Below are 25,845 nucleotides of genomic sequence, written 5' to 3'. Positions count from 1 at the left end.
ACTGGTAGACAATATTTTTATTGGCCCTAATTTCATATACCTTCAAAACAGTGGTAACAGTGATGGTGTTCAATAGAGCATTCTGTGTTTTTAGATACTAGGGCAGTCAAGAGAGTCAAAACCCAGGAAGGGTTGGGACATGTGTGAAAGCAGCTACAGGCCAGACCCAAGTCTGGGCTGCCTGCTGGTTCACTTCCTCCACACATGGACTGCACAGACATAACCACCAGGGCACTGGGGCTTCCATACTATTTGTATTTTACTGAATTTGTTCACTGCCCATTGGACCCATTCAGTCGTTAATTTCATAAGAACATAGCATGTTAAAACAGTTTGCACATTAGCTGCCATTTCTCATGTTTCCCTCTTCCAGAGTTCAGCTCCAGATGGTCTGGTGTCCATCCTGAAGAGGAGGAGAGCATCTTTGGATGGATTACCTCCCCCCAGTAACACTGTCACCAAACAAAACGCCAAACGTAAAGTTCGCTTTAGTGAGCCCGAGGATGGCATTGAACAAGGTACGGTTGAGCTACAGTTGGAAAAGTATTTTTCCCCTTCAAGATTTTTTTTTTTTTTTTTTTTTTTTGCATATTTGTTGCACTAAAATGTTTCAGGTCATTAAACTAACTTTAATATTAAACGAAGATAACCAGAGTAAATACAAAATGCATTTTTAAATGATTTCATTTAAGGGGAAAAGCCATCCAAACCTACCTGGTCCTATGTCACAAAGTAATTTCCACTTTGCCCTTGTCAAATTATGAGTTAACTGTGATTAACCACACTATATAGAAAGCTGAGTTCAATTTCACAGGCCTGATTACTGCCAGACCTGTTGAATCCAGAAATCCCTTAAATAGAGCCTGTCAGACAAAGTGAAGTAGGCTACAAGATCAAAAAGCAACACATCATGGTGCCATCTAGAGAAATTCAAGAACAGATGAGAATCAATGTCTTTGACATCTATCAGTCTTGAAATGGTTACAAAGCCATTTCTAAGGCTATGGCACTCCAGAGAACCATGGTGAGAGCCACTATCCACAAATGGAGAAAAGTTGAAACAGTGGTGAACCTTCCCAGGAGTGGTCGGCCTACCTAAATGACTCCAAGAGCTTATCAGCGAAGCATCCAGGAGGTCACAAAAGAACCCAGAACAACATCTAAAGACATCAATCAATCAATCAATCAATCCTTTATTGATCCCCCGGGGGGGGGGAATTGCCTTTTAGTTACATCCTGTCCAAGACATGCAGGACTCATTTGAGTCACTTAAGGTCAGTGTTCATAACTCAATGATAAGACAGAGCCTGGGCAAAAATGGCGTCCATGGTAGAGTTCCTAGGCCTAAACCACTGCTGACAAAAAAGAACACAAAGGCTCATCTCACATTTGCCAAGAAACATCTTGATGATCCCCAAGACTTTTGGAGAAATATTCAGTGGTCTGACAAGACAAAAGTCGCTCTGTGAAATCTAACACAGCATTTCATAAAAAGAACATCATCAACAGTCAAACATGGTGGTGGTAGTGTGATGGTCTGGGGCTACTTTGCTCCTTCAGGACCTGGACCACTTGCTGTAACTGATGGAACCATGAATTCTGCTCTAACAGAAAATCCTGAAGGAGAATGTCCGGCCATCAGTTCATGACCTCAAGTTCACTTGGATTGTGAAACAGGACAATGATCTGAAACCCACACTCGAGTCTACCTTTGAACGGATTAAAACAACAAAATGAAGGTTTTGGAGTGGCCTAGTCAAAGTCTGGACTTAAATCTGATTGAGATGCTGTGGCATGACCTTAAACAGGCCATTCATGCTGGAAAACCCACCAATGTGACTGAATTAAAACAATTCTGCAAAGAAGAGTGGGGCAAAATTCCTCCACAGTGATGTAAAGACTCATTGCCAGTTATTGAAAAAAGCTTACTTGTAGTTGTTGCCACCAAGAGTAGCACGACCATTGGATGGCTTTTTCCCTTAATAAATGAAATAATCATTTAAAACTGCATTTTGTATTCACTTAGGTTATCTTTGTCTGATTTTGAATTTGTTTAATGATCTGAAACATTGAAGTGCGACAAAGGTGCACAAAATAAGAAGTTTTCATCAAAACACCCTTCAAATGCATGTCATAATATTCTCAAACCAAAGCATGTTCATCACGTATATCCATTTCTCCCTCATAGATGAGGTGGGAGGAGATTCCTGCCTGATCCTGCTGCTGCTGTGTCTGGTGACTGTGGTGATCAGCATCGGTGGGACAGCCCTATACTGCACCCTGGTGGACAGTTACTCCAACATCTGCACTGACTTCACTCAAAATGTAGACTTCTACGTCATGAGTGTAAGGAGGTTCTTTGAAGGTCTTGGACACTGGTTTCCTTTCCGGACTTAGATCCTCTGATCTGCTCCCCAGAGTCCTGCACTGTGATTTGACAGTGTGGAGGATTTGTGTCTCTGAGCACAGCACAGTTCTGCAGTCTGACTGCAGTCGCATGAACAGGCGTTCATTTGGTGCTGCCATTCAGAGTGTCAGAGCTCTGATTTGACTGGAGCTTGGGTCCTTTGACTTAAAGACTTTAAGTTATCAGATCCAGATTTATGAATAACTCATGGATGCTCAAAGCAACACCAAGCAGAGAAACTGTCTGAATCCACCAGCCTGCATGTTGTGGGGTTAGAATTTGAAAAACCTCTTGTTTACTACTGCCTTTGTCGATTTTCCATCTTCAGCTAAACCAAACAGGCACCACACAGGAGGGCTAGCATCAATATGTTTTGACAAATGAACAAGTTTATCTGTGTACTAGTGATTCACAAAGATTTGTAGCAATCTTAGCTGTGAGTACATTTGTATTTTGGTCCATATGTTTTCTTGTTCTTGTGGTTTTACACTTCCAAAGCTGTCATTAAGACACTAGAACTGTTTTAGTGTTGTTTTGACCCAATATATGATCTTTACTCCCTTTGAATCTGTGTTACTATCAGATTTTTCTGTGTTGACCTGTTTCTGTTCAATAAATTAATTATGGGGCTCTACACTTTTAAGAGACACAGCATGAATTAAAAGATTTGATTGTTTCTAAAATCACTAATTCAAGATGCAGATGAGCCTTTATGATCCTTTTGCACTGCAATTCAAGTGGTTATTCTTAACATTCCTATTGGGCTCTTGTAAATAAGAGCAGTGAAAGAGATGCATTGTACTATATGTGATGTGAGTAAATGAACAAAGTGGCCAGGTAAAAATGAACACACTATCATGACAGAGTCATCATGAATGAGGCCTTGGGTACTATTACAAGGACAGTACAAGTAAAAAATCTTAAAACCGATGCTTTAGAGCAGGGGTGTCCAAACCTTTTTCACTGAAAATATAAGGACAACTTGGCCAGTTTGATGGACAGCACCTTTGGTGTTTTAAAAATCACATAGTTTACCCCTTTAAGTCAAGTTTATATTGGTCTCAGAGGTCCCCAAAAACATGCCTGTGACATTTGTTGCTGGAAAAACACTCCAGTATTGGATTTTTGCATATCTAAAAAGCCCTCTGTTTCAGACAAGCAGGGGGGGGGCAATCGAACCTGGGAGCGGTGCTAACTCCCCACATGACATCACGAGGGGAAAATCTGAGAACAGCTTGTTTCAGCACACATTTTCTGAAAGATGGCGCAAGAGGGGGATGGGAATGATTTGTGGGGGGGGGGGGGGGGGGGCCGGCCAGGGTTTGGGGTTAGCTGCTAAGCGCAAAATATGTGCTTTTCATATGGTAGCTATGAAAATTATTATACTTCAATATTTTATTCTACTTTCATTTGTTTTTTTGTTTTTTTTACCTACAACTGATCTAATTCTTGATATCGAATGCTCATATATTTTTTAAAGATTTTAACCTTTAAATGCTAGGTTTCTGTCATGATGCAACCATGTTTTTGATGGAAATGAAACAGAAAAAATGATTATCTTTACTATTCTACATGCAAAGTAATTTTTTGTGTTTTGAATTATTACAGCCTGGGATATGTCAGTGGTTAACAGCAACACCGATTTTTCTGCATTTTTTTTTGTGCAATGTCAAATACTGACTCTCAAGGTGCTGAGCGCAGAATTGTGCTTAAAAAAAAAATTAATAATCTATTCCACTGTTATTGAGCTTCTTTTTTTTATCCACAACAGACCTAATCATTGGCATAAAATATTCATTAATTTTTAAAGGTTTTAACCTTTGAATGCCAGGTTTTTTGTCATGCCACCATGTTTTAGATGAAAAACTCAGAAATTAAAAAATTGTCAGTAAGCTAGAAGAAAAAGTGATTTTTTTTTGTGTTGAATCGTTACAGTCGGGATATGGTAATGATATGTCAATGATTAGAAGCAACATTGATTGTTCTGCATTATTTTTGGCATGTTTAGCATGTTTTTTTCTCCGTATGCTAAATATGGTCAAAATGACGCCATCTGGTGGAGAGTAGTCAAAATGATTAATTCCAAGGCAAAAGCCTGGATTGACACCCAGATATAATAAAATGCATTTATTACGCTTTAATGGAAGTAAGATCAAAAACTGAATGGATTTCAATGGTGCATTTTTGGACTTAACAGGTAGAATGTAACTTTTGTTTGTAAACAGTATATTTAGTGTAAACTAAGAAGTACAGAACAGTCAAGAACAAGCTTTGTGTCTAATATTTCATTTTGTGTCTATAATTTTCTAACTTAAAATGGACCACAGGCTGCAGTTGGCCTATTGTTTGGACACCCCTGTTTTAGAGTTTTGATCATGGTTCGGTATGCAACACTCCACAAGCTCAGGCAGTAACTCTGTGTTTTAACCTTTGGTGCTCAATGATAACATGTTCACTCTCAAGTGTAAAACCCTGAAATCTCTCCTGTTTATGAATTATGAGACTTTGCTTTCTCCCGATAGATCACCACAATCCTCTGCCGAGAGAGAATACTGTTGGACTGTGTTAGACAACAGATCATGATAACTGAAAGCAGATGTTCAGATGGAATAAAATCAGTAAATGAGGCCATGAGTAGTGTACATTAATGCTCCCAAAATTGTGGGTCGCAGCCTCCTGGGAGCCCAGGTGCTGTAGGTTGGCTGGGAAAGGTTATTTAAAAAAAAAAAAAACCTGAACATGTTTCTTTATTACTGTAATTTGAAATTGTCAATAAAAGACTTTATGACATTTTTATATCACAGAGGATTCAGTTTACACGTTACAGTTGTATCATTTATTATGTCTGATGTACAGAACAGGTGTCACAGTTTAACTGGTGTTGGATTAACTGATGACACTACACGCTGCACAATTGCCCATAAGTGTGTGAAGGGAGGTAAGCTTTCTGGGGCCCAGTCTTATGGAGAGGCCTATGAAAGTTAGCAAAAACATGTTCCTTTCTACTTACAAGCAGTGATGAGTACATTTTATGTTTAACTTGAATACTGACCTTTTCTATATTGTTGTTTGAGTAAAATTGTAGCCTGTTTCAAAATGTAAAATCATTTCTCTTTAAAATGGTATGTGCCTGGTTTTGTAAAGTTTGCAATGCAGTGGCCTTGTGACTTGATTGTAGGGCTGGTAATTTTGGACTATATAAGCCCTTCAAAAAAGTGGAGATGCCAAAAGAGAAAGCCGAAGAAGATGAGAGCTGGCTCATGCATAACCACAACAATAGCTCGGTTGATAACTTTTCTCCAGTTAGCAACAAAATCTGATGCAGGAAAAAAAGACACATTAGCCCAGAGCACTGATCATCTAGATCAGGGCCCCCACAGCTTCCCATCCGGCCCCAAGAAGCTTGATTAAATAATAAAAAATAGCTGAAGAAATAAAATATTGCTGTATTTAGGGTATATTTTCTTTCTTTCCTTTTATGATCCTAACAGAAATTTAAAATAAGTGAGATTGAAACATCTTTTTTGAAGATTGGCTTAATGTTTGATCAGTTTTACAAAAATACAACTATTGCTAACCGTTATTAGCAAACAAGCCGCATGACAAACTTACTCAAAAGTCCATTCCTGATTAAAGCAGCAGATTTCTGCATAGATTTAACAGTTTTTGACTTATGACTTATTATGTGTTATAGTGCATTCAGTTATAAGTCATTATGGCATTAAAACTGGCATTATAATTAGTTATGCTTACTGTTACAGGGCACCATAAATAGTCATGAGTGTGTATAATAATAATTATTATTATGTAATAGGTGGGTTATAACACATTATAAGTTAACCATAATATGTCATAATGAATTACAGAGAGGGGCATACAAAGTGTTACAGATTTTTTTTCTATCCTGATATCCCTTCACTACATTAAATATTTGTCCAGTTGTATTTATTATTTAAAAGATAGGCAGTGGAAACAGGCAAATGGAACTGAAGATGAAGTGAAAGGTAACACCTAAAACAGTGGTTCTCAACTGATCAGGCATCGGGACCTGCCACCTCCTCCTTAAGAGAAAGCACAACCCAAATTTTAAAAGGAATTCATTTATTTTAATGAATGTTGGTTAATCAGTTGTCACTGGTTAATCCGTATTCTTGGCTACCATCACACCATGAAGACAAAAGAACGCTCCAAAAAATGTTCATGTGTGGACCCTAAATAGAAAATCTTAGATACTGGACAAAACAAACATGTCAGAAAAGCACACCATTACAGAAGGATTTGCATGTGTACATCTTATTTTACTTAATTTTCCTTAAATGGCATGGTAGTTTGGTAATTTCTCGAAGAATTTCATTGTTAACTTTGGGTGAACCAACTTTGTTTCCCAACAAATGGGAGACCCTAAAAAAACATGTATAAAATTACTGCATGTAGATAGAGTTTGCATGTAGATGTAGATAGAGTTTTTGTCACATTTTTTTCCCCTGGCACACATTCCCGACAGATTAGAAAGAGCTGTGCAACCCACTTTTGGGACCCGACCCACCAGTTGAGAACCGCTGATCTAAAAGGTCAAGTCTTAAATTTGATTGTTCTTATTTTTTTAAATTTATTTTGCTCCTACCCTCTTCCCTCCTATTACTGTGACACCCCTGGAGGGTCAAGATCACCACTTTCAAGAACACCAACCCATACTCTTAAGCATGTTTTCCCTTCTTTTCCACCGCTCCTTAATGAACCACTGTAATGGTGTCTTATGGTGTTCTAGTTGACAAAAAGAGTTTAGGTCCTTTGCAAAAAATTGTCTTAATTGGCACAAACCCTGCAAGATTTCATACCTAAACTTTACCACCAGATGGCAATGCAGATTCACCACCTACCGACTTAGTCTATCCTCAGTCTGCAGCAGTTATCTCATATTTGCACTTTAAAGCAAATTATGAACCATGTTTTTGCCTTATAACTCATTTTTACGATCAAAAATTACAGACTGATTGTAGGCGACGGTCCCTGTACTCAATGGGCCAATATTGCCGTGTAAGTGGTGTGTGATAGGATATTTGACTATGCTTGACTAATGGTGGGGTAAATAGCATAAAATAAGGGATGTCAATAACTAATTTAATGTAAACATACCACACAGCGCAACAATCATCATATTCATAAATGTACTGCGGTCAAAATCTTTCTGCGACAGATTAGCGTATATCTCTCAGCCAATCAGCGTACAGATCATCGGAACTAACGTCACCAGGCGGGACCTTGAACCAAAACGTAAACAATGGCGACTGTAACCTCTAGCAGGCCGTACCACATTATCATTTTTGGTGCCACGGGATTCAGCGGCCAGTTTGTGGTGGAGGAGGTCGCCCGGTGCGCCGCAGAGAGTCCCGGTGGTCTGAAATGGGCTGTGGCCGGGAGGAGCAGACAGCGCCTGGAGGACGTGTTGAAGCAAGCTGCGGGGAGGCTGTGTATGTGTGACAGGCTGGTCTGTAGATAACCGAGACTACAGGGCTCACTGACAGACTCCTAACGATCTAATGTCACTGCTGCAGGATACTTTACTCACCTGGCTGACAGGAGAAACAGTCCGGGTTGATATCTGGCTTTGTTTTTTGGTTCCTGGTGGTTTTAAAGTTAAAGGAACAGCCTTTACCTAACAACCTGAGTTAAAAATACAAGTTATTGCTCACTGTTAAATAACTTGGTTTAGACTGGGTCATTACAGTTGCACTCCTGTTTTTTAAATTAATGCATTTAATGCATTAACAATGATAGAAAGTCTTCTTATTTATGCTGTAGGTACAGTTGTCTGCAGTATGCTGAACAAGTGCTGATTGAAATGTGTAAGGACATGTTGTTCCTTTCAGGATGCCCAGAACAAATAGGCTACCATAGCACTTACATTTGCAGGGCATAGCCAGCACCCCAGTCCATTAAACATTTTGAGGTACAAGTCATACAATTAATGAGATTCTCCTCCCAAGGAAAAAAATTAACATCCTATACTTGATTTCCTGCCATCTGGGAAAGGAAAACAAAGTAATAAGCAAAAAAAAGTGGTTTAATGCAAAATAAGATTTCATGAGGGAATTGTGTGCCTCAGTAAACTATTAAAATTTAAAGAAAACTGGAATAGTTTCAAAGTATATGGACAAAAGTATTTGGCAACTCCTGTTGGTAATTGAATTTGAGTGTGTCAATCAGACCTGATGCCACAGGTGTGTAAAATCAAGCAGCCATGCAGTTTCCATTTGCAAACATTTGTGATACCAACTGTATTGATCTGAAGAGCTCAGTGACTTCAAGCATGGTACTGTGATGGATACCACCTTTTGCAATAAGATGGTTCATAAAATTTTGTCCATGCTTCATATCCACATGATCAGGCAGCTGAATACTTTGTCCATATAGTGTATGTCACAAGTCCTACATAAGAGCCATCACGAATGATTTAATTTGAGATTTCATTGGTGATACATTTCAAGTTTAAGTTGCAAATAAACATTTTTGATATAAAGTGTTCCTGAAATGCAAGTTGCATCTCAGAACATTTTAAAAAGTCAGCAACAGGAGGAAAGTAGTTGGCTGTAATCAAGTGAATAGTCAGCTGTTTGGCTGACAGCTGGTGCTTATGGGAAGCCCTGCTTATAGCCTTTATAGTACGGCTGCACGGTGAATCACAATGGCATGCCTATTGTATTGTGAGCCTTTACAATAACCACATTACAAAATTCTTACTTCATTCCCCTAAATGGGAAGCAATAATATCTAAAGAGGAGGTTTCCCTCACATAGTATTCAGATTTTACCTATTTGTTAGGAGACCCAGGTATAATGAGCATTCTCTGAGTTAAATAGGGAAACAGTATATCTAAAAATATGAGTTATAGCAGAGTTGTTCTCATTAATACTTGTTTATTTACTGCACTTAATTCTTAATCAAAGTATTAAGACTCTCAGAAATAATGCATAAATCACAATGTGATTAAAAAGTAATATATAGGCAGAGTATATAGAGTTAAATCTATTGTCATCCAAGCTTTTCAGCTTTGTTTCTCACAACCCTGACTTTATTATATTTTCAGACGTCCTACATCAAGCCTAGTCACATAACCAATGTAAGTCCTATAGAACTAGGGATTTATGTGTTAATGATCTCTTCTCTATTCTCACAAGAAGACTAACAGGGCAGGGTAAACAATATCAAGTTTTTAAAACATATCAATGTATGTTTAAATGAGGTCTAGCTAAGACGACATTGTTTATACTGGTATAGTTTATGTTACTTCCTTTCCTTTAGATTTTTATTGAGTTATGTTGTTGATTGAATATAAAAGCACTCCCCTGCAATCATACATGTTTAAAGGACAAAATAGCCTTCAGTTTCACGATACACGTCATCATTTTTAATGATCAAAGGGTCCCCATTTTGTTTGTTAAAGGGTCTGAATTAACCCAAGATTTGATCTAGCCTGGAGTGTATATTAGAATTTATTGTCTGAGATGAACAGATAAATGAAGAGTTGGGGTTTTGTAAGCCATCCACCCCAGAATCGGTGACTAATAATCTCCCTGTTTCTCTTTGTCAGCCATGCCTGATCTGAGGACAGATGTTGAAATCATTGTTGCTGATGTGTCCATTGAAGAGTCCCTGGCACTCATGTGCCAACAAGGCCTGGTGATTCTGAACTGTGTGGGACCTGTAAGTATGACTTTATAAGGGTGTCAAATAAAAGAATGTCTGAAAGGGTATTATAAACATGTTTTAAGTAGACTAAACCAGTGATACCCAAAATGGGGTCCAGGCACCCCTAGGGGGTTGCAAAAGATCTCAGGGGGCTGCAGGACCTTGTCTGCTCGGACGTTGTCAGAATTAGATGTACATATATACATATTTAAAATCTATATATTTTTAATCCATCTTTCTTATCTTTATATTTTTTTAAACCACGATTAGAATCATAATGTACAACTGCGTATTAGGTCCAACCTCAAAAGTAAAAAAATAGGGAGAGAGTCTGTTAATTTTTGAGCAAAAAGTAGTGTAGAAAAATCAAATTATTTGAGATTATAAAGTCGTGTATTTGTTTGAAAACAAACTCAGATTTTCAGAGTTTAAAAAGATGGAAATTTACAACAAAACTTTAAATTTCCAAAGATCAATACGTCTTAAATTTTGACATTAGAAACTCAAAAATTTCAAGTTTTTATATTATTAATTTGCAATGGTGTAAAGTGAAAAATTACAAGAAACCAAGCTTTAAAGGATGGTTTGATTCTGGACTTTATGATGTCCAAAATCTTAGTTCTATTTGATGTACGTTTATGTCTTTTACAATCAAACATTCCTATTTCTTCTCGTACATTAATGTTTTAAACTTGAGAATTTCAAATTTACTTTTTTAGAGTGGCCCTAATATACTGTTGTAATAAATGATAGTTTATTCATAGATCTTTTGTCAAAACACGTGTGTAGCCCTTTTATGCTGGGATTTTGTCACTGACGACAATTAACGCTGATGTGTACTTTTTCCAAGTGGGGGGCCTTAGCTTTTCTCAGATACAGGTAAAGGGGGATCCTTGAGAAAAAGGTTTGGAACCACTGGACTAAACAATGTTGTCTTGTGATGAGTTGAACTATCTTTTCTGTGGCTTTTTTTGTCTTTTCAGTACAGATTTTATGGAGAACCAGTGGTCAAAGCTTGCATTTCAAATGGGGCTCACTACATCGACATCAGTGGAGAACCACAGGTAGTAAAACTCACCTCCATTTCCCTTTTGTAAACTTCACTCTCATGTTATTGTATTACAGGATTGCACTGGTTGTAAGCCTAGAGGCTAAAGTCATGTATTTTATGACTGTTTAAATTGTATTTCACGTTCTGTTTCCTCTGTAGTTCCTGGAGCGTATGCAGCTTGAGTATCACACTAAAGCCTTGGACAAAGGAGTGTATGTGATAGGCAGCTGTGGCTTTGACTCCATTCCTGCAGACCTGGGTCTTCTGTACACACAGAGGCAGTTTAAAGGTAAAAAAACAGCACCAGATGTTTATTCACAATTCTGAGTCAGTTAACTTAATAAGGAATATAAAGGTCATGATTGTCTTTTGTCATCTGAACCGTTACCCCATCAAAAAGAATTTTAACAAACCAGAAATAACTACATTGCTGTGTGTTTGTTTTGTTTTTACAAAGGATCGTCATCTGGCACTTCTTTGCTTCTTTTGATTGTTTCCAAAAATAAAGAAAACATGTATAAGAAAATAACTTATCAATTGATTCCAAGAGTGACACAGCAGTATATCAGTATATTTTTTCAGCTTTGTGCAATGAACAAATCTAACAAACGCAATTGAAATATCTCAACACAGCTAATGCTTCGAATGTTTTCCCCAAATTCAACTGAAAATGCAGCTTATAATGACTTCTCCAGTCTTATTCAATCCCTTCATTCCAAGCATCTTTAGTGCTTAGTAGAGCACCCTTTTGCTTCTGTGACCTGCTGGGATTGAGATGCATATCCAGGCAGCAGCTTCTGGCAGCGTTCCGCAGAAATCTTAGCCCATTCTTCATGTGCAATGGCCTCGTGATACTTCAATGAATCCATCTTGCCTTCCACATCCTGCAGGTTTCCAGTGCCAGAGGATGCAAAGCAACCCCAGAGCATCACCGAGCCACCACCATACTTAACTGTGGACTCATTGTTCTTTTCAGCGTATGCCTCATCCCTCTTCCTCCAGACATACCGCTGATCCATCAAGCCAAAAAAATTCCAGTTTCATTTCATCTCTTCACAGAACAGAATCCCAAAACCTCTTTTTGACTTTTCCTGTTTTTTGCATCAGTAGCAGTGTACAACTTAGGGTTATGACTGCTTTTAGTATGCGCCTTACTGTACTCACTGAAACCTGGTTGCAGCCATTGATAGCTTCATTTTTCTGTCCCGTCCAGGTAGTGTGACTACTGTTCCTCTAACTTTGAACTTATGAACTCTGCTTACAACTGTGTCTCTTTGAACATTCAGTGCCTTTGCTTTCTTTTTCTGTCCTGTTCCTTGTTTGTGAAGGCCAGTGATCTCTTCTCTTAACTTTTTGGACCATTCTTTTATCTTTGCCATATTTCTAACATGCAGTTAAACATGCCACTCAACAAACCCCTCACAGTTCAGGTATTTCATGTGTTCCAGCCAAGGTTATCATAGTTTGGATTTTTCATCAGTTTTTTTTTTTTTTTTTTTGTTTTTACCTTTTGTTTTAGATTTCAGTTTAATTTTTATTTGTTTTTTCCTGCAGGTTTCTTAGTTAAGTTTAGTTTAGATTTTGAAAAAATACTTTATTTTAGTTTATTTTTTATTAGTATTAGGTTTTTTTTTTTTTTTAGCAATATAGGACACCTGTCAATGGCCAGGCACAAAAGGGCTCTCCACTTTTCGTTTTATCCATTCAGTTTTTATGTTTGTATACAACTCAAGACCTGAAATTAACCACTGTGTGAAGTTTTAGTTTTAGTTAGTTCTCGTTTTTCTCATAAAGCTCAGTTTTTATTTAGTTTCAGTTAACAAAAATGATTTTAGTTTTAGTTATTTTTCTGAGTTGTATTTAAATATAGTAACTTTGGTTCCAGCTCAGGAAAACCTGGTGCAACTAATGAAGCCCTTGTTTATCACGCATCAGGTGTGCTTGAAACAACACTGGTTCTGCATATTTGAGCTGTTGTGAGGGATTCTGTTCAGGTGTTGAATAATTTAGAGACTGGAGGAGTCATAAGTTGCATTATCAGTTGGATTTGGGGAAACCACTTGTAGCATTAGTTGTGTTGAGCTATTTCAATTCCTTTTGTTTGACTTTTTCATTGTGAACAGCTCAAAGTCTGTACATTTTCATAATAAACCTGATTTCCAGTGGGGGGTTAAATAATTATGATTGCAACTGTAATTTTGATTAAAAATATGTATATCTTTACTTAAAAATGTTTCAATTTGTTAATTTTTGTGTGATTTCAGGGACGCTGACAGCTGTGGAGAGCTTCCTGAATATCATTACTGGGCCTGAGGTAGCCTTGAACTACAGCTTTTGCAATGCATGATGGGAAACATAGTTTCATTCACTTTCTCTGATCTTTCTCCCCATTTATATCACAGAACGATCAGATACCAGCAAAGTCACTTGAGATAAATCTTTTAGATATAATTCTGCATTTCACTTGATCTCTTAAGTAGAGATAGAAGCAGAGAAGAACTACATTTAACATTTATCAGGGGGTCAAAATCTAACAGAAGGTCAAACGAGACTGAGGGCAGATTCAGTAAGTGAAGAATCAATGATTTAAAGTCATTTCAAAATTTCCACCGACAGTGAATATAAGGGTAAAAGTATTAATATTCAAATCAAAGATGTAGTTGTTATGTTGCCTTAGTGTTACTTCTGTGTGAAAATGAATGTGCTTTATGATAGCGCATGTTTCCCACTCTTTGACTGAGGTAAAAGTTTGTCTCTCCTGGCAGGGGTCGTCCGGCCATGATGCCACTTGGCAGTCTGCCGTGTACGGTTTTGCAGACAGCAAATCTCTCAGCAAGCTAAGGAAAAAGTTTGGCCACAAGCCGCTGCCTGTGGTGGGTGCCAAAGTCAAACAGAGGTAAGGCAATAACTGAACAATTAGTGTCCGGCTAAAACACTGCGCTGTGAGTAATGTCTTTTTTAATGGAGCGATTAAAGAAGAGAGGGGTTTAGTTTGCTTCTTCAGTGAGCAGCAGGAGGAACCTCTGACTGAAATAAATGTATCTTTTACAGTTAAATCTCAGCAGTGTGACTGTGAATTTAAAGGCACTATTTTTTTCTAATGATTTCCTGTAATGAAAAAGATTTGTGATGTGAATGAGTTATTTTTCATGATTAAAAAAAGAATTTCAGATTTTTTTTTTATTGATTCCTTGGATTTGAGCATCTCAACCAGTTTGATATTTTAAAAGTGAAACACAAGGCCAGCCTAAAGCCACTGTGTAGAAATCTGGCACTGTAAAGGGTAAAACAGATAGTTCAATGTAAGATAATTTTCAGACTTTTACTGTCTGGTTTATTGACTTTATTTGCTGATTTTAAAGAAGGTTTTATACAAACATTGGCAGTAATGTAGAAATGGATTCAAAGAGACTATCACTGGACTGATGCAAAGTATAGAAGAATTCAGCTAACTGCTTTCTAATGGAGCTTGTATGTTTGTTTTTGTGTTTCCAGGAGTTTCCTCTTTTTCAGCAAAGAGATTGATCAGTACACCATCCCATTTATGGGTTCAGACCGCTCCGTTGTCAAGAGAACCCAGCGTTTTCTGTATGAGGAGGAACAGCAGTCACCAGTAAGAGTTTATAACACAAGATTTGAATTTATTTATTTATTTTTTTTAGGCATCCTGAGTATTTACAAAGAGAAAATACAAAAAATTTTTTCATGCCTGTTATGGCAAATTGATGATACAAGAAATTTCAGTGCATGTGGTAAAAATAAAATAAGTTAGAAAAAAAAGATAAATAAATAAATAAATAAAATGTTTTGAACTGTAAATGAACATTAAATATACTTTCCAGATTTAATCCATTTTAGCGGCTACCATTGTCAAAGGCATAATTTTCATACATTTAGTGAGGTCTCTACTCCTTTATTTCACATTTTAGTTTTCATATCAAAGAGAGACTGACTTAAAAAGTTATTTATCCATACAAGGTGCTGAGGCCACTTTGTGGCTTTTTGGCTATATTTTTGTTTTCTTGTTTTGTTTATTTTCACCGTTTTAATGTTACTGTTCACTGTTTAATGCTAACAACATAAATTTTGGGGTTGTGTTTTTTTGTCAATAGAATTTTGTTATTTTAAAATCAAAACTTGTAACAGGTCAATAATAAGATCTGTACACTTTCTGTATAAACTCAAGGTGTTCATGACCCAAAATGCCCACTGAAACCAGCATTTTTCATCCTCTAGCCATCAGAATAAATCAAAAACAAAACAAAAAACATGCATTTTATGATATTAGGTTTTCATTCTGAAGTCATTGTTTCACAATTTCAGTTATTTCTATTCATAATTAAATTTCAGCCTTTTTCCACATTTGAAAATAAAATAAAATAGATTTAAAATAAATAAATAAAATTTGATGTTGTTGCCCATTAACATATTCAGAGCTCACTTCAAGGAAAATCAATTTGCATGTAGTATATAAAAATATTTCATTTTTTGTGTATTTTTACATTTAAATCATTAGTTTGTTGCACTTAAACTTGTATTGAAGTGTGAAATTTTCTTAAAACTACTCAAAATTTGATATTTATGATCAGGTCTGGTCTCGTTTAAAAAAATAATGTAAAAAAAAAGTGAGAAAGTGTGATTTTTAAAAAAATTATAAGTATGCCATCCATTTTTGTCCACTTATAACTAGAGTGTAACAACTGATTAAAATCTTAAAAAAAATAGTAATGTATATAAGCTCAAAGTTGTTGCTCATTGTTTACGCATTCAAGGCTGTGATAATCTCTGAAGGAAATTCAAGCTGCAAGTAATATACGAAAGATCTTCATTTTTTTGGAAAAAAGAACAGTATTTAATATTTATGATCAGGTCTGATCTTTATTGAGTAATTAATGCAAAAAGGTGGAAAAGCATATATATATTTTTTGTCATTTATTTATGCTGCCATTTTTGAGCACTTACACCATAAACTATCGCAACAATTTCTCTTGTACATAATCTGAGGGTTATATAAAGGTAAAGAGTTTTTGTTAATATGATCTATAGAAATGTGTAAAGAGGATACAGAGGTTAGAAAAAGAATTCCAAATAAAAATACATCTCTTTCCTTAGAGGCGTACAGGCATTAGTTTACACAGGCCTCAGTTCCTGGTACCAGAGAGAACTATGTGCTACGTCTCTCTCGCTTGCTCTCTGCCTGTCTCTCTCTCTGGCTCTCCCAGTGTCTCCGCGCATCCCCCACCCCTCTCTTGTTTATGCACACTCAATCCTGCGGCGCCCTATGACACTGTGGGCAGAGTTCACACACAGAGCCCTGACCTCACCTCCATCAAGCACCTTTGGGATGAACTCGAGTGGAGATTGCAAGCCAGACCTTCTCGTCCAACATCAGTGCCTGAGCTCATAAATGCTCTACAGAATGAAGGAGCATAGATTCCCTCAGAAACACTCAAAAATCTTCCAAGAAGAGTCGGGGCTGTTATAGCTGGGGAAAACTCATTATTAAAGTACATTTATTTTAATACAATGTCATTACAGTTCCTGTTGGAATAACGGTCAGGTGGCTGAATGCTTTTGTCTATAAGTATGTAACTTCTTCTTCTGAGTGATAAAGAATCAAACTAAATTCTCTCAACAGTTTTCTCTCCCAACCAAATAATTTTTCATCCATAAATCAAATCTTATGTTGCCTAAGTTTGGGGGAGGTCACTGTTTTGTTGCATGCACAGTTGAGAGTGTAGGAAATACAGGAGAGAGTGAGCGATGATGATGTGGGGAGAGAGTTACAGGTCAGATATGAAACCAGACTGTCCTCTTGAAAGCCTATCTTCTGTAGATCAGGCACGACCAAACCAGTCTGCCCTTTTTTTTTTTATAATTCTCATAGACAGTATCCTCTCTTTTTGTTAACAGCTATCTGTTTTCTAACCCTGCGGCCTTTCAAAGATATACTTGGCTCCATGATCTGGTGTTGCTTAGATTGTATCTCAGTGTTTATGGCTTCAGACAAAAGTGTTTGCTGAATAAATGAATGTAAATTCCCATGAAATCAATAATTTGGCATGCTTTAATCAAGGCAGTAAATAACTGAGCATGCTCTGTCTGACTGCATCAGGACTAAAAAGAACGACTTAATACCTCATTGCCATCTGTGTCCCTCTGAAACACAGTCCAATCTGCTGCATTTAATGGCACAAAGAGGTTTCATATTTATTAACAAGAGCACATACTCTCGTTTTGACTGGCATCCCTGCTTTGAACAGTCGAACCTATTTCCCCTGCTGTACCTGTAACTAGGTCAGCTTTTCCTGCAGCTGCCACTGTTTTGATCACAGCCAGAGACACGGCCTTAATGAAACCGCCTTATTATGTTGTTTAGACCGCCATCTACCAGCAAAGTGAAAATATGATGAGTCATCTGTAGTGATTCATCATTTTCTTCCCTGCTGCTCATTACTCCCTTTGACATCTCATCTCACCCCCCACCCCTCCTCGCGCCGCTCTCTTTGTCTCCTTTTTTCTCTCCATGTTCCCTTTCTCCCTCACTTAAACTGATGCTGTATTTTCTCTTATCCCTTGTATTCCTCTCCTATCCCTAACATCTCCCATCTCATCTCTTTAATTCTCCTTATCCCTCCTATCCTCGTATCGCTTTAATCTCTTCTTTCATGTCCCTCTCCTCCTCTTTCAGCTTCTCTTCATCTCTCACTCCCCCTCAGATGCACCTATTATCTGCATCCCCCCATTCTTCCCCTCTCTGTCACCTTTAATTTACATTTTTATCTTACACTTTCTGCCTTTCTTGCTTTCGTCCACAGGTCCAGTACAGTCCCTACGTGGGGATCGGTGGCATCTTCTCTGTGGTGAAGCTCTTCTGTGGTGGGCTGCTCTTCTGGGTCATGGTGAAGTTCAGCCTGGGCAGGAAACTCCTCGTCTCGGTAACTTGAGTTTTGATTTTGCCGACAAAAATAATGATGAAAAATGTCAGCAACCAGACTAAGACAAGCCAAAAATAGATCTACACTAATAATACCTCTGATGAAAAGTACAAACCCCAGTTCCAAAAATGTTGGGACACTGAGTGAAAAGTGTAGGTAAAAACAAAATATTGATTTATAAATCCTTTTCAGCCTATATGCAATGGAATGCACCACCAAAAAAGATGTTTAATGTTCGAACTCACAAACTTTATTGTTTTATTGGAAATAAACACATTCTGAATTTGATGGCTGCAACATGTTCCAAAATAGTTTGGACAGGGGCAGAAAAGACTGCGAAAGGTGTGCAATCCTCAAAAAACACACGGAATGGGGGAGCAGGTGGCCCGGGTTCGAATCCGGCCTGAGGCCCTTTACCGCATATCTCTCCCCTACTCTTGACCCTGTTTCCGACTCTATCCACTGTCCTCCTCTATCTACTAAAGGCACAAAAATCTTAAAAAAAAAAAAATCCAAACACACAGAATGTTCCACAGGTAAGCAGGTTAATTTGTAATAGGTGATATTACCATGATTTGGTATAAGAAGGGGCACTCCTGAAAGGCTCATTCACAATCAACATGGTGTGAATGTGTCCACTTTTTAAAAGGCTGCATGGGAAAATAGTCAATAGCTTATTAACAGCACTCTCTAATGAGCAACTGGAAACAATTTAGAGATTTCACTGTCTGCTCTTCACAATATCGTCAAAAGATTTAGAGAATTTGGAGAAATCTCGGCACATAGGGTGCAAGACTGAATGCCTGGCAGTACTGCATCAAAAACCGCCATCTTTCTGTGATGGATATTACAACGTGGGCTCAGAAACACACCTGAAAACCACTGTCAGTTAACACAACATATCACTGCATCTGCAAATGTAAAGAAAGACTCTACAATGCAACGCAAAAGCCACATATCAACCTGACCTGAAGTGGATAAGTGTGCTGTAGTCTGAATAGTGTTAAATAAGTGTTAAGTATCTGGAGGCTTTAGCCGAGACCTAGGAGGACATGCTTCTCATAAATATTTTTGCTTATCAGGCAGATAAATGTACACATTCAAGCAATTTGAAAAGCAAATGTGTACTTCTAAATTAAGCTCAGTGTTAGTTCATGCAGGACACAGTAGTCATACACCCAGCCGTGATCAGCTGACAGTCAGCCAGTCCCAATTTTTGCCTCCCAGCTCCCATAGCCAATCACAGCTCTTTCTCTCAACCCAGTGGTGTGTTAAAATATGACGTACTTCTCACTAATCCCTACTTGTAATAATGCTAGTGCATGGCACTGTTCCAACCTCCTCCACCCCAGCTTCCTCCTTTATAGCATTAAGCTCGTTCCACCCCCAAATTCAGATTCATACCACTATGTATTAATTGCTTTTGAACTAATTCTGTTGTATTCAGTACACATTGTCATTAATGTTTCCATCCATATGGAGGTTTCTAGCCATGCACTCCTTGGAAAGTCAAATTATGCTGCTTGACTAACCAAGGGAGCAGCTTTTGAGCAGCGCATTCTCCACCAAGTAAAACTTAATATCCTTTTTGCAATGAATTGATAAAATGCCTGACAATAGTGTTCCTGACTGAAGTGTTGTTGTTATGGAAATGCAGAAGTTGATAATATAGTACCATGTTAAATTTTATTTTTCACTCTTAAGTGTTTTTAGAAATTAATTTGTCTGTTTGGCTGCAAAAATGAAAGTTCTTAGTTGTAGTTTTATATGTTTGTTACCATTTTTGTGCTTTTTGCATTTATTAATCATAACACTTAGAAGCAACATTCTGCATAAGTTACAACAGCATGGCTTCACAGTGAAAGTGTGGCTACTAGACTGACCTTCATTCAGACCAGACCAGTTTTTAAAAATGTATGGAGCAATTTAAGATGTACATGATGCAAGAATGGAAGACAGTTCCTCTTTCACTACATCAGTAATTATTGTCTTCAGTCCCCAGATGCTTTAAGTGTTTTGAAGGAAAAGTAGTGTAATACATTGGAAAAAATGCTCCTCTCCCAATTTTTCTGGAACATGTTTTAACCATTTGCAATAAATTATGAAATGTATGACAGAGTTTTCCTGACTGAAGTTAGTTTCAAGAAAGAAAATATTCTGACTAAAAGCGATCACTAAAGTATAAGACTGTTTAATTTGACTAAACTGTAAGGGTTAAACATGACTGAAATGTGATTAAAAACTAAGACTGAATCTAAAATAGCAGGCCAAATTAAAACTGCTCCTTTGGTTACATCTAATATGTTAGTTGGTCAGGGCAACTGAGTCTCTTGGATGTGGAGTTGATTTACATGCAGCCAGAGCTTTTAGATGACTTTCCAAAACCATTTAAATGTGCATGAATTTCACAGTTAGGAGTGGGTGGGTAGAGGGTAGTGGGTAGAGTGGCAACAACTCTGGTGTTACATCATGTTTAAAAAAGTGACACGACTCAACAAGGATGATTCTGTTTTAAATGCTTCGTTTATCATCATTTCAAAGAAATGTTACAGAGAGTAAACAGAGATTGTATGTTGGATTACTTTATTCTTAGTAGTAGTAATACTAAGAGATTATTTAGATTTTAACATGATTGTAGTTTTGAGACTGGTATATGATTATTGACTTACTTTTTTCTTCCCAAAGTTCCCATCACTGTTCTCGTTTGGTATGTTCACAAAGTCCGGGCCAACCATGAAGCAGGTAAGACAAATACTGCATTTAAGTTTAGTATATTTGTATTATGTGGTTGATTTATGATATCATGATATGGCTGTGATTTATTATCAAGCTGGAACAGCATGTGTTCCTTCCTTTCCTGGGCTTACAAGAAAAGCCTGAGGCAGGGAGAGAAGCAGCAGAGCAGAGCAGGCATCGACGACAACAGGGTGACATTGACCAAGTCGAATATACAGTTGAAACCAGAAGTTTACATTCACTATATAAAGGCACATAAACTTTTTTTTCTCACCATCTAACATTAAATCAGATTAAACTTTTCCTGTTTTTGGTCAATTAGGATTACCAAAATTATTTCTATTTGCTAAATGCCAGAATAATGAGAGAGATCATTTTTTAGACTATTTTTATTATTTTCTTGAGAGTCAGAAGTTTACATACATTTCATTAGTATTTGGTAGCATTGCCTTTAAACTGTATGACTTGGGTCAAATGTTTTGGATATGCTTCCACAAGCTTCTCACAATAGTTTGCAGGAATTTTGGCCCCTTCCTCCTGGCAGAATTGGTGTAACTGAGCCAAGTTTGTAGGCCGCCTTGCTCGCACATGCCTTTTCAGCTCTGCCCATAAATTTTCAATGGGATTGAGATCAGGGCTTTGTGATGGCCACTCCAAAACATTGACTTTGTTATCCTTAAGCCACTTTGTAACCAGTTTGGCAGTATGCTTAGGGTCATTGTCCATTTGGAAAACCCATTTGCGCTTAAGCTTTAACTTCCTGGCTGATGTCTTGAGATGTTGCTTCAGTATTTCCACATAATGTTCTTTCCTCATGATGCCATCTATTTTGTGAAGTGCACCAGTTCCTCATGCAGCAAAACAACCCCACAACATGATGCTGCCATCCCCATGTTTCACAGTTGGGATGGTGTTCTCAGGCTTGCAAGCTTCCCCCTTTTTTCTCCAAATGTAACGATGGTCATTATGGCCAAAAAGTTCAATTTTAGTTTCATCAGACCACAGAACATGTCTCTAAAAATTAAGGTCTTTGTCCCTGTGTGCATTTGCAAACTGTAATCTGGCTTTTTTATGTTTCTTTTGAAGTAATGGCTTCTTCCTGGGAGAGTGGCCTTTCAGCCCATGTCGGTACAGGACTCGTTTGACTTTTGATAATGACACACTCTTACCAGCTTCAGCCAGCATCTTCACAAGGTCTTTTGCTTTTGTTCTTGGGTTGAGATGCACTTTTCAGACCAAAGCACGTTCATCTCTGGGACACAGAACCCGTCTCCTTCCTGAGCGGTATGATGGCTGGACATTCCCATGGTGTTTATACTTGCGTATAATTGTTTGAACAGATGAACGTGGCACCTTCAGGCATCTGGAAATTGCACCCAAGGATGAACCAGACTTGTGCAAGTCCACAATTCTCTTCCTGATATCTTGGCTGATTTCTTTTGATTTTCCCATGATGTTACACAAAGAAGCAGTGTGTTTCAGGTGTGCCTTAAAATACATCCACAGGTGTGCCTCTAATTAACTCAAATGTTGTCAGTAAACCTATCAGAGGCTTCCAAAGACATAACATCATCATCTGGGCTTTCCCAAATTGTTTAAAGGCATAGTAATCTTAGTGTATGTAAACTTCTGACTTTGAAGAAAGTAATAAAAATAGTCTAAAAAAAGTATTTTTCTCATTTTTCTGGCATTTAGCCAATAATTTTGGTAATCCTAATTGACCAAAAACAGGAAAAGTTTAATCTGATTTAATGTTAGACGGTGAGAAAAAAAATTTATGTGCCTTTTTATATAGTGTATGTAAACTTCTGGTTTCAACTGTAGTATTAGAGGAGGAGCTGGGGTGGAGGAGAGTTGCGAAAGCACATAGCCAGGCTAGAGCCGTTTAATTATGGCAGCATTAGAACAAAAAGCCAACAGCTTGCTTAGAGTGAATCAGCTTGCTGTTATCTGATGAGGGCTTGTGTGAGATCAGCTGATCTTAAATTTCTGGCAGTGCTAGATTCAATGGCTGAACTAATGCTATATGCTTGATTTTTTCTCAGTCTACCCAGCCACCACCTGTCCTACATTATCCTGCAAGAAATGCCGACGCAGAAATTTTTCATCCTCTCAACTTTAAAGAAAAATGTTACCGTTTGATTTTGACCATTGTTTAATGAAATGAAATGTTTTCCATTGATTTGTTCATTCCTCTTGTGTCATTCTCCTTCCTCAGTTAGAAAACACCTGCTGCAGCATTACATTCTATGGGGAAGGATATTCTGAGGGATCAGATCCGTCAGAGGGTCAGCCCAACGCCAAGATTTGCACTCAGGTCGTAGGAGCAGGTAAGACTGCTGCAAACAGCTAGACGTTCACAGATATCTGGTCCTTAAAATTAAGCACAGTTTTCATCAATACAATATTTAAATTTAGCAATGTAAACATGGGTAGTTAAGAAAAAATTGAAAATTGAAACAAATTCCCAAATTGTTTTGGATAATGTTCATGATAATCATCATGATATGTCATTCAAATAGTTCCAACACGAAATATTTTTAGAATATATTTAAAATCTATTAATATCCAGTCCTAATTTGTAGTCACACCCTGCTTTCCAAGAGACATGTGATAAAGTGGGAGCTGTGTCTTTAGGAGAGGCCTAAATTTTCACTATTTTTGCTTTTTAGTAAAAACCAAACACAGCCAAAAAGTAAATTTGCTCTAAAATATTTTTACAACCATTCTTTTTATAAGCTAGGCATGCTAGAGCTATGAAGAATGTCTTGTATGACAAGTCTTCATTTTTGTTTTGTCTGTTGTTTTTCAGATGGATATATCATTACAGCTTCTGCTATGGTTCAAGCAGCCGTCACTTTATTGAATGAGCTGCACTCTCTCCCAAGAAGGTTGGTTTGTTCTGTTCAATGTTTTTCATGTTCTTTCTTGAGTTTCCTTTATATTTGTCCTTTTTCCTTCTCTTGTTTTTCCTGCTTTTATGCTTAAAGAGTTTTCTTTCTGTGTTGTTAACAGGGGAGGCGTGTACACTCCAGGAGCCGCCTTCTATAAAACCAGTCTGATTGAGCGCCTCAACAACCACAGCCTTAAGTTCTCTGTCAAAAATTAACACCAGACATTTAAAAATAACCACTGTAGATGTTTAATCACTAATCTCTACTAGAGATGTTCTTGACCTCTCATCCAGTAAACGACGCTAACAGCGTGAGCTGAAGGTGTTTGTTAATCAGCAGGTGACAGAAGCACTAAAGCAGTGGGAGTTTTTATGTCTGTGTCAAGTACACTTCAAAAAACATCTACTGCCTTTCACTGCTTTTTCTTTTTTCTCACCATTGAAGCAGAAAATGTTTGATCAATATCATTGTGAAAGGAAGCGTGTTTTCTGATGAGTAAAAAAATTCCCTCTCATCACCTAAAATATCTCGCAGATCAATGCTGCGGCTCTGCATCTTGTGAAACAGCGGGCAAAACTCACACACTAATCTGTTGATTCTGCACTCATTTAATAAGGCTGGTTTTAGGAAAATGAACTGAGTCAGCAAGCAAATTTGTATTTAAAACAAACTTTGTTTTCAAAACACTACAGTAGCATCTATAGATTAAATAATCAAACATAACAGAACAGATACATATTTATGTTATATATAGTAAATCTTTTGTTAAATACATAATGCAGGAAAGCTCTGGAGTGAGAGAGGATAATTTTGCTGCTTTTAAGCAACATACAAATGCAAGGGGCTGGAAAAGCTTAAAAATTCCATTGAAAGTGCTTGAAAATTGCTGGAATTTGAACATGGAAAAGGTGTTTTGAAATAAACTTGCATTTTTTTATTTCTAGGGATGCACTAATACCCCCTTTGTCAGACCAACTACAATTACATACATTTGGGTACTCATTGATACAGATTACAAATATGAATACTTCACAGAGCCAGTACAGGTTGTTTTTTTTCATCAGATGTTTCTAACCTCTCTTTTTGACTATTTTGCAGTCTATAGCTGCACACTGCTCTATTTTTAGCATCCTCTTTTATGCTCATATACTGCCAAACTGCAGACATTTTTATGCAACATGCTTACACACTCAATTACAGAGAAGATATCATTCAGTGAAATGTTATCTGCAGTGTTTTGCAACAAATACTTAGGTTTGTTATCAGCACAGATACCCAATACTGGTATTAACACATCCCTATAGACAACAGTATAGCCTGTTCTACACATAGATGAGGGTGATGTTATTTTCATACAGAGAAATGGCCTAACAAAGTTAGTTTTATAGGGAAACTATTTCACACTTAAAAGACAAATAAATATATAAATATAATATATGATGCAATAAAATACCAGCCCATACTGTATTTATATTCTGTTAAGATAAGCCTGTTGGGAAAAAAGGTCATACATGAAAAGGAACAAACACTGTTTGTATAAAATTCAACATCCGTACAATAACACTACAGCACCAGAACCAACAAATGCACTTACCACTAATGCACCATACTGTATCTGTGTTTTAAAAACACTCATGTTGCAGTCTGAGGAAATTATAAAGTCTGCTTTAAAAAGAAATGTTAAAGTTTTGATTAAAGTGAAATGGTGTTTATGCTAGGACCTAAATGGCACAGGGCTGAGAGCCAAAGTCACGTAGAGAAGTGTTAGAGTTCTTTGATTGGGGTCTGTCTCTTAATCTGTTGTTAATGATAATAAATATAGAACATACTGTATCAAAAACATGCCATTTTCTTCATTTTTTATCATTTCATTAATTGATCACTAAAATAAAGGGATGTACAATAATTTATCCATATATTGTATAATAAATATTATATATAAATATAATATCCAAATAAGCAGATAATCATTAATTATACAACTTTTTGTGTTAATATTTGCAGAATATTCATATCTCTGCTGATATATATGGCCAATATCTTAGCTGCAGTTTTCTTTTTCATGAAAGAAATCTGTGAGTGAAACTTTCCTATTTCCTTTTCCTATTTCCTATTTTTTTAATCTAGATT

General features: G+C 37.2%; 2 protein-coding genes across 2 annotated transcripts in view; both read left to right on the top strand.

Annotated features, from left to right (window-relative positions):
• The window catches only part of cnstb (consortin, connexin sorting protein b), a 36,570-nt gene extending 33,091 nt beyond the window's left edge, over positions 1-3,479 (top strand). Inside the window, exons 10-11 of the mRNA XM_041804689.1 lie at positions 374-518; positions 2,189-3,479. Of these exons, the coding sequence (XP_041660623.1) occupies positions 374-518; positions 2,189-2,397 (354 nt within the window). The 3' untranslated portion in view covers positions 2,398-3,479. The remainder of the gene's footprint in view (positions 1-373; positions 519-2,188) is intronic.
• Positions 3,480-7,673: 4,194 nt separating this feature from the next.
• Positions 7,674-25,601, top strand: sccpdhb (saccharopine dehydrogenase b). The gene is made up of 12 exons (XM_041804452.1): positions 7,674-7,878; positions 9,999-10,111; positions 11,080-11,160; positions 11,307-11,436; positions 13,412-13,461; positions 13,913-14,043; positions 14,643-14,760; positions 17,966-18,085; positions 20,771-20,827; positions 23,040-23,151; positions 23,634-23,712; positions 23,837-25,601. Exons 1-12 carry the CDS (start codon positions 7,689-7,691, stop codon positions 23,928-23,930), a joined length of 1,275 nt encoding a protein of 424 aa, XP_041660386.1. The 5' UTR covers positions 7,674-7,688; the 3' UTR covers positions 23,931-25,601.
• The last annotated feature ends 244 nt before the right edge of the window (positions 25,602-25,845 follow it).

Source organism: Cheilinus undulatus, linkage group 14 (genome assembly GCF_018320785.1).
Source record: "Cheilinus undulatus linkage group 14, ASM1832078v1, whole genome shotgun sequence".
NCBI lineage: Eukaryota > Metazoa > Chordata > Actinopteri > Labriformes > Labridae > Cheilinus > Cheilinus undulatus.
Note: the sequence above shows the minus strand (reverse complement) of the source record. Positions and strands in the feature narration are given on the sequence as shown.

Coding starts and splice junctions, on each gene's coding strand:
- sccpdhb (XM_041804452.1), top strand. CDS start 7,689: ATGGCGACTGTAACCTCTAGCAGGCCGTACCACATTATCATTTTTGGT. Junction 10,112..11,079: donor TTCTGAACTGTGTGGGACCT/GTAAGTATGACT, acceptor TTGTCTTTTCAG/TACAGATTTTATGGAGAACC. Junction 20,828..23,039: donor CCGGGCCAACCATGAAGCAG/GTAAGACAAATA, acceptor CTCCTTCCTCAG/TTAGAAAACACCTGCTGCAG.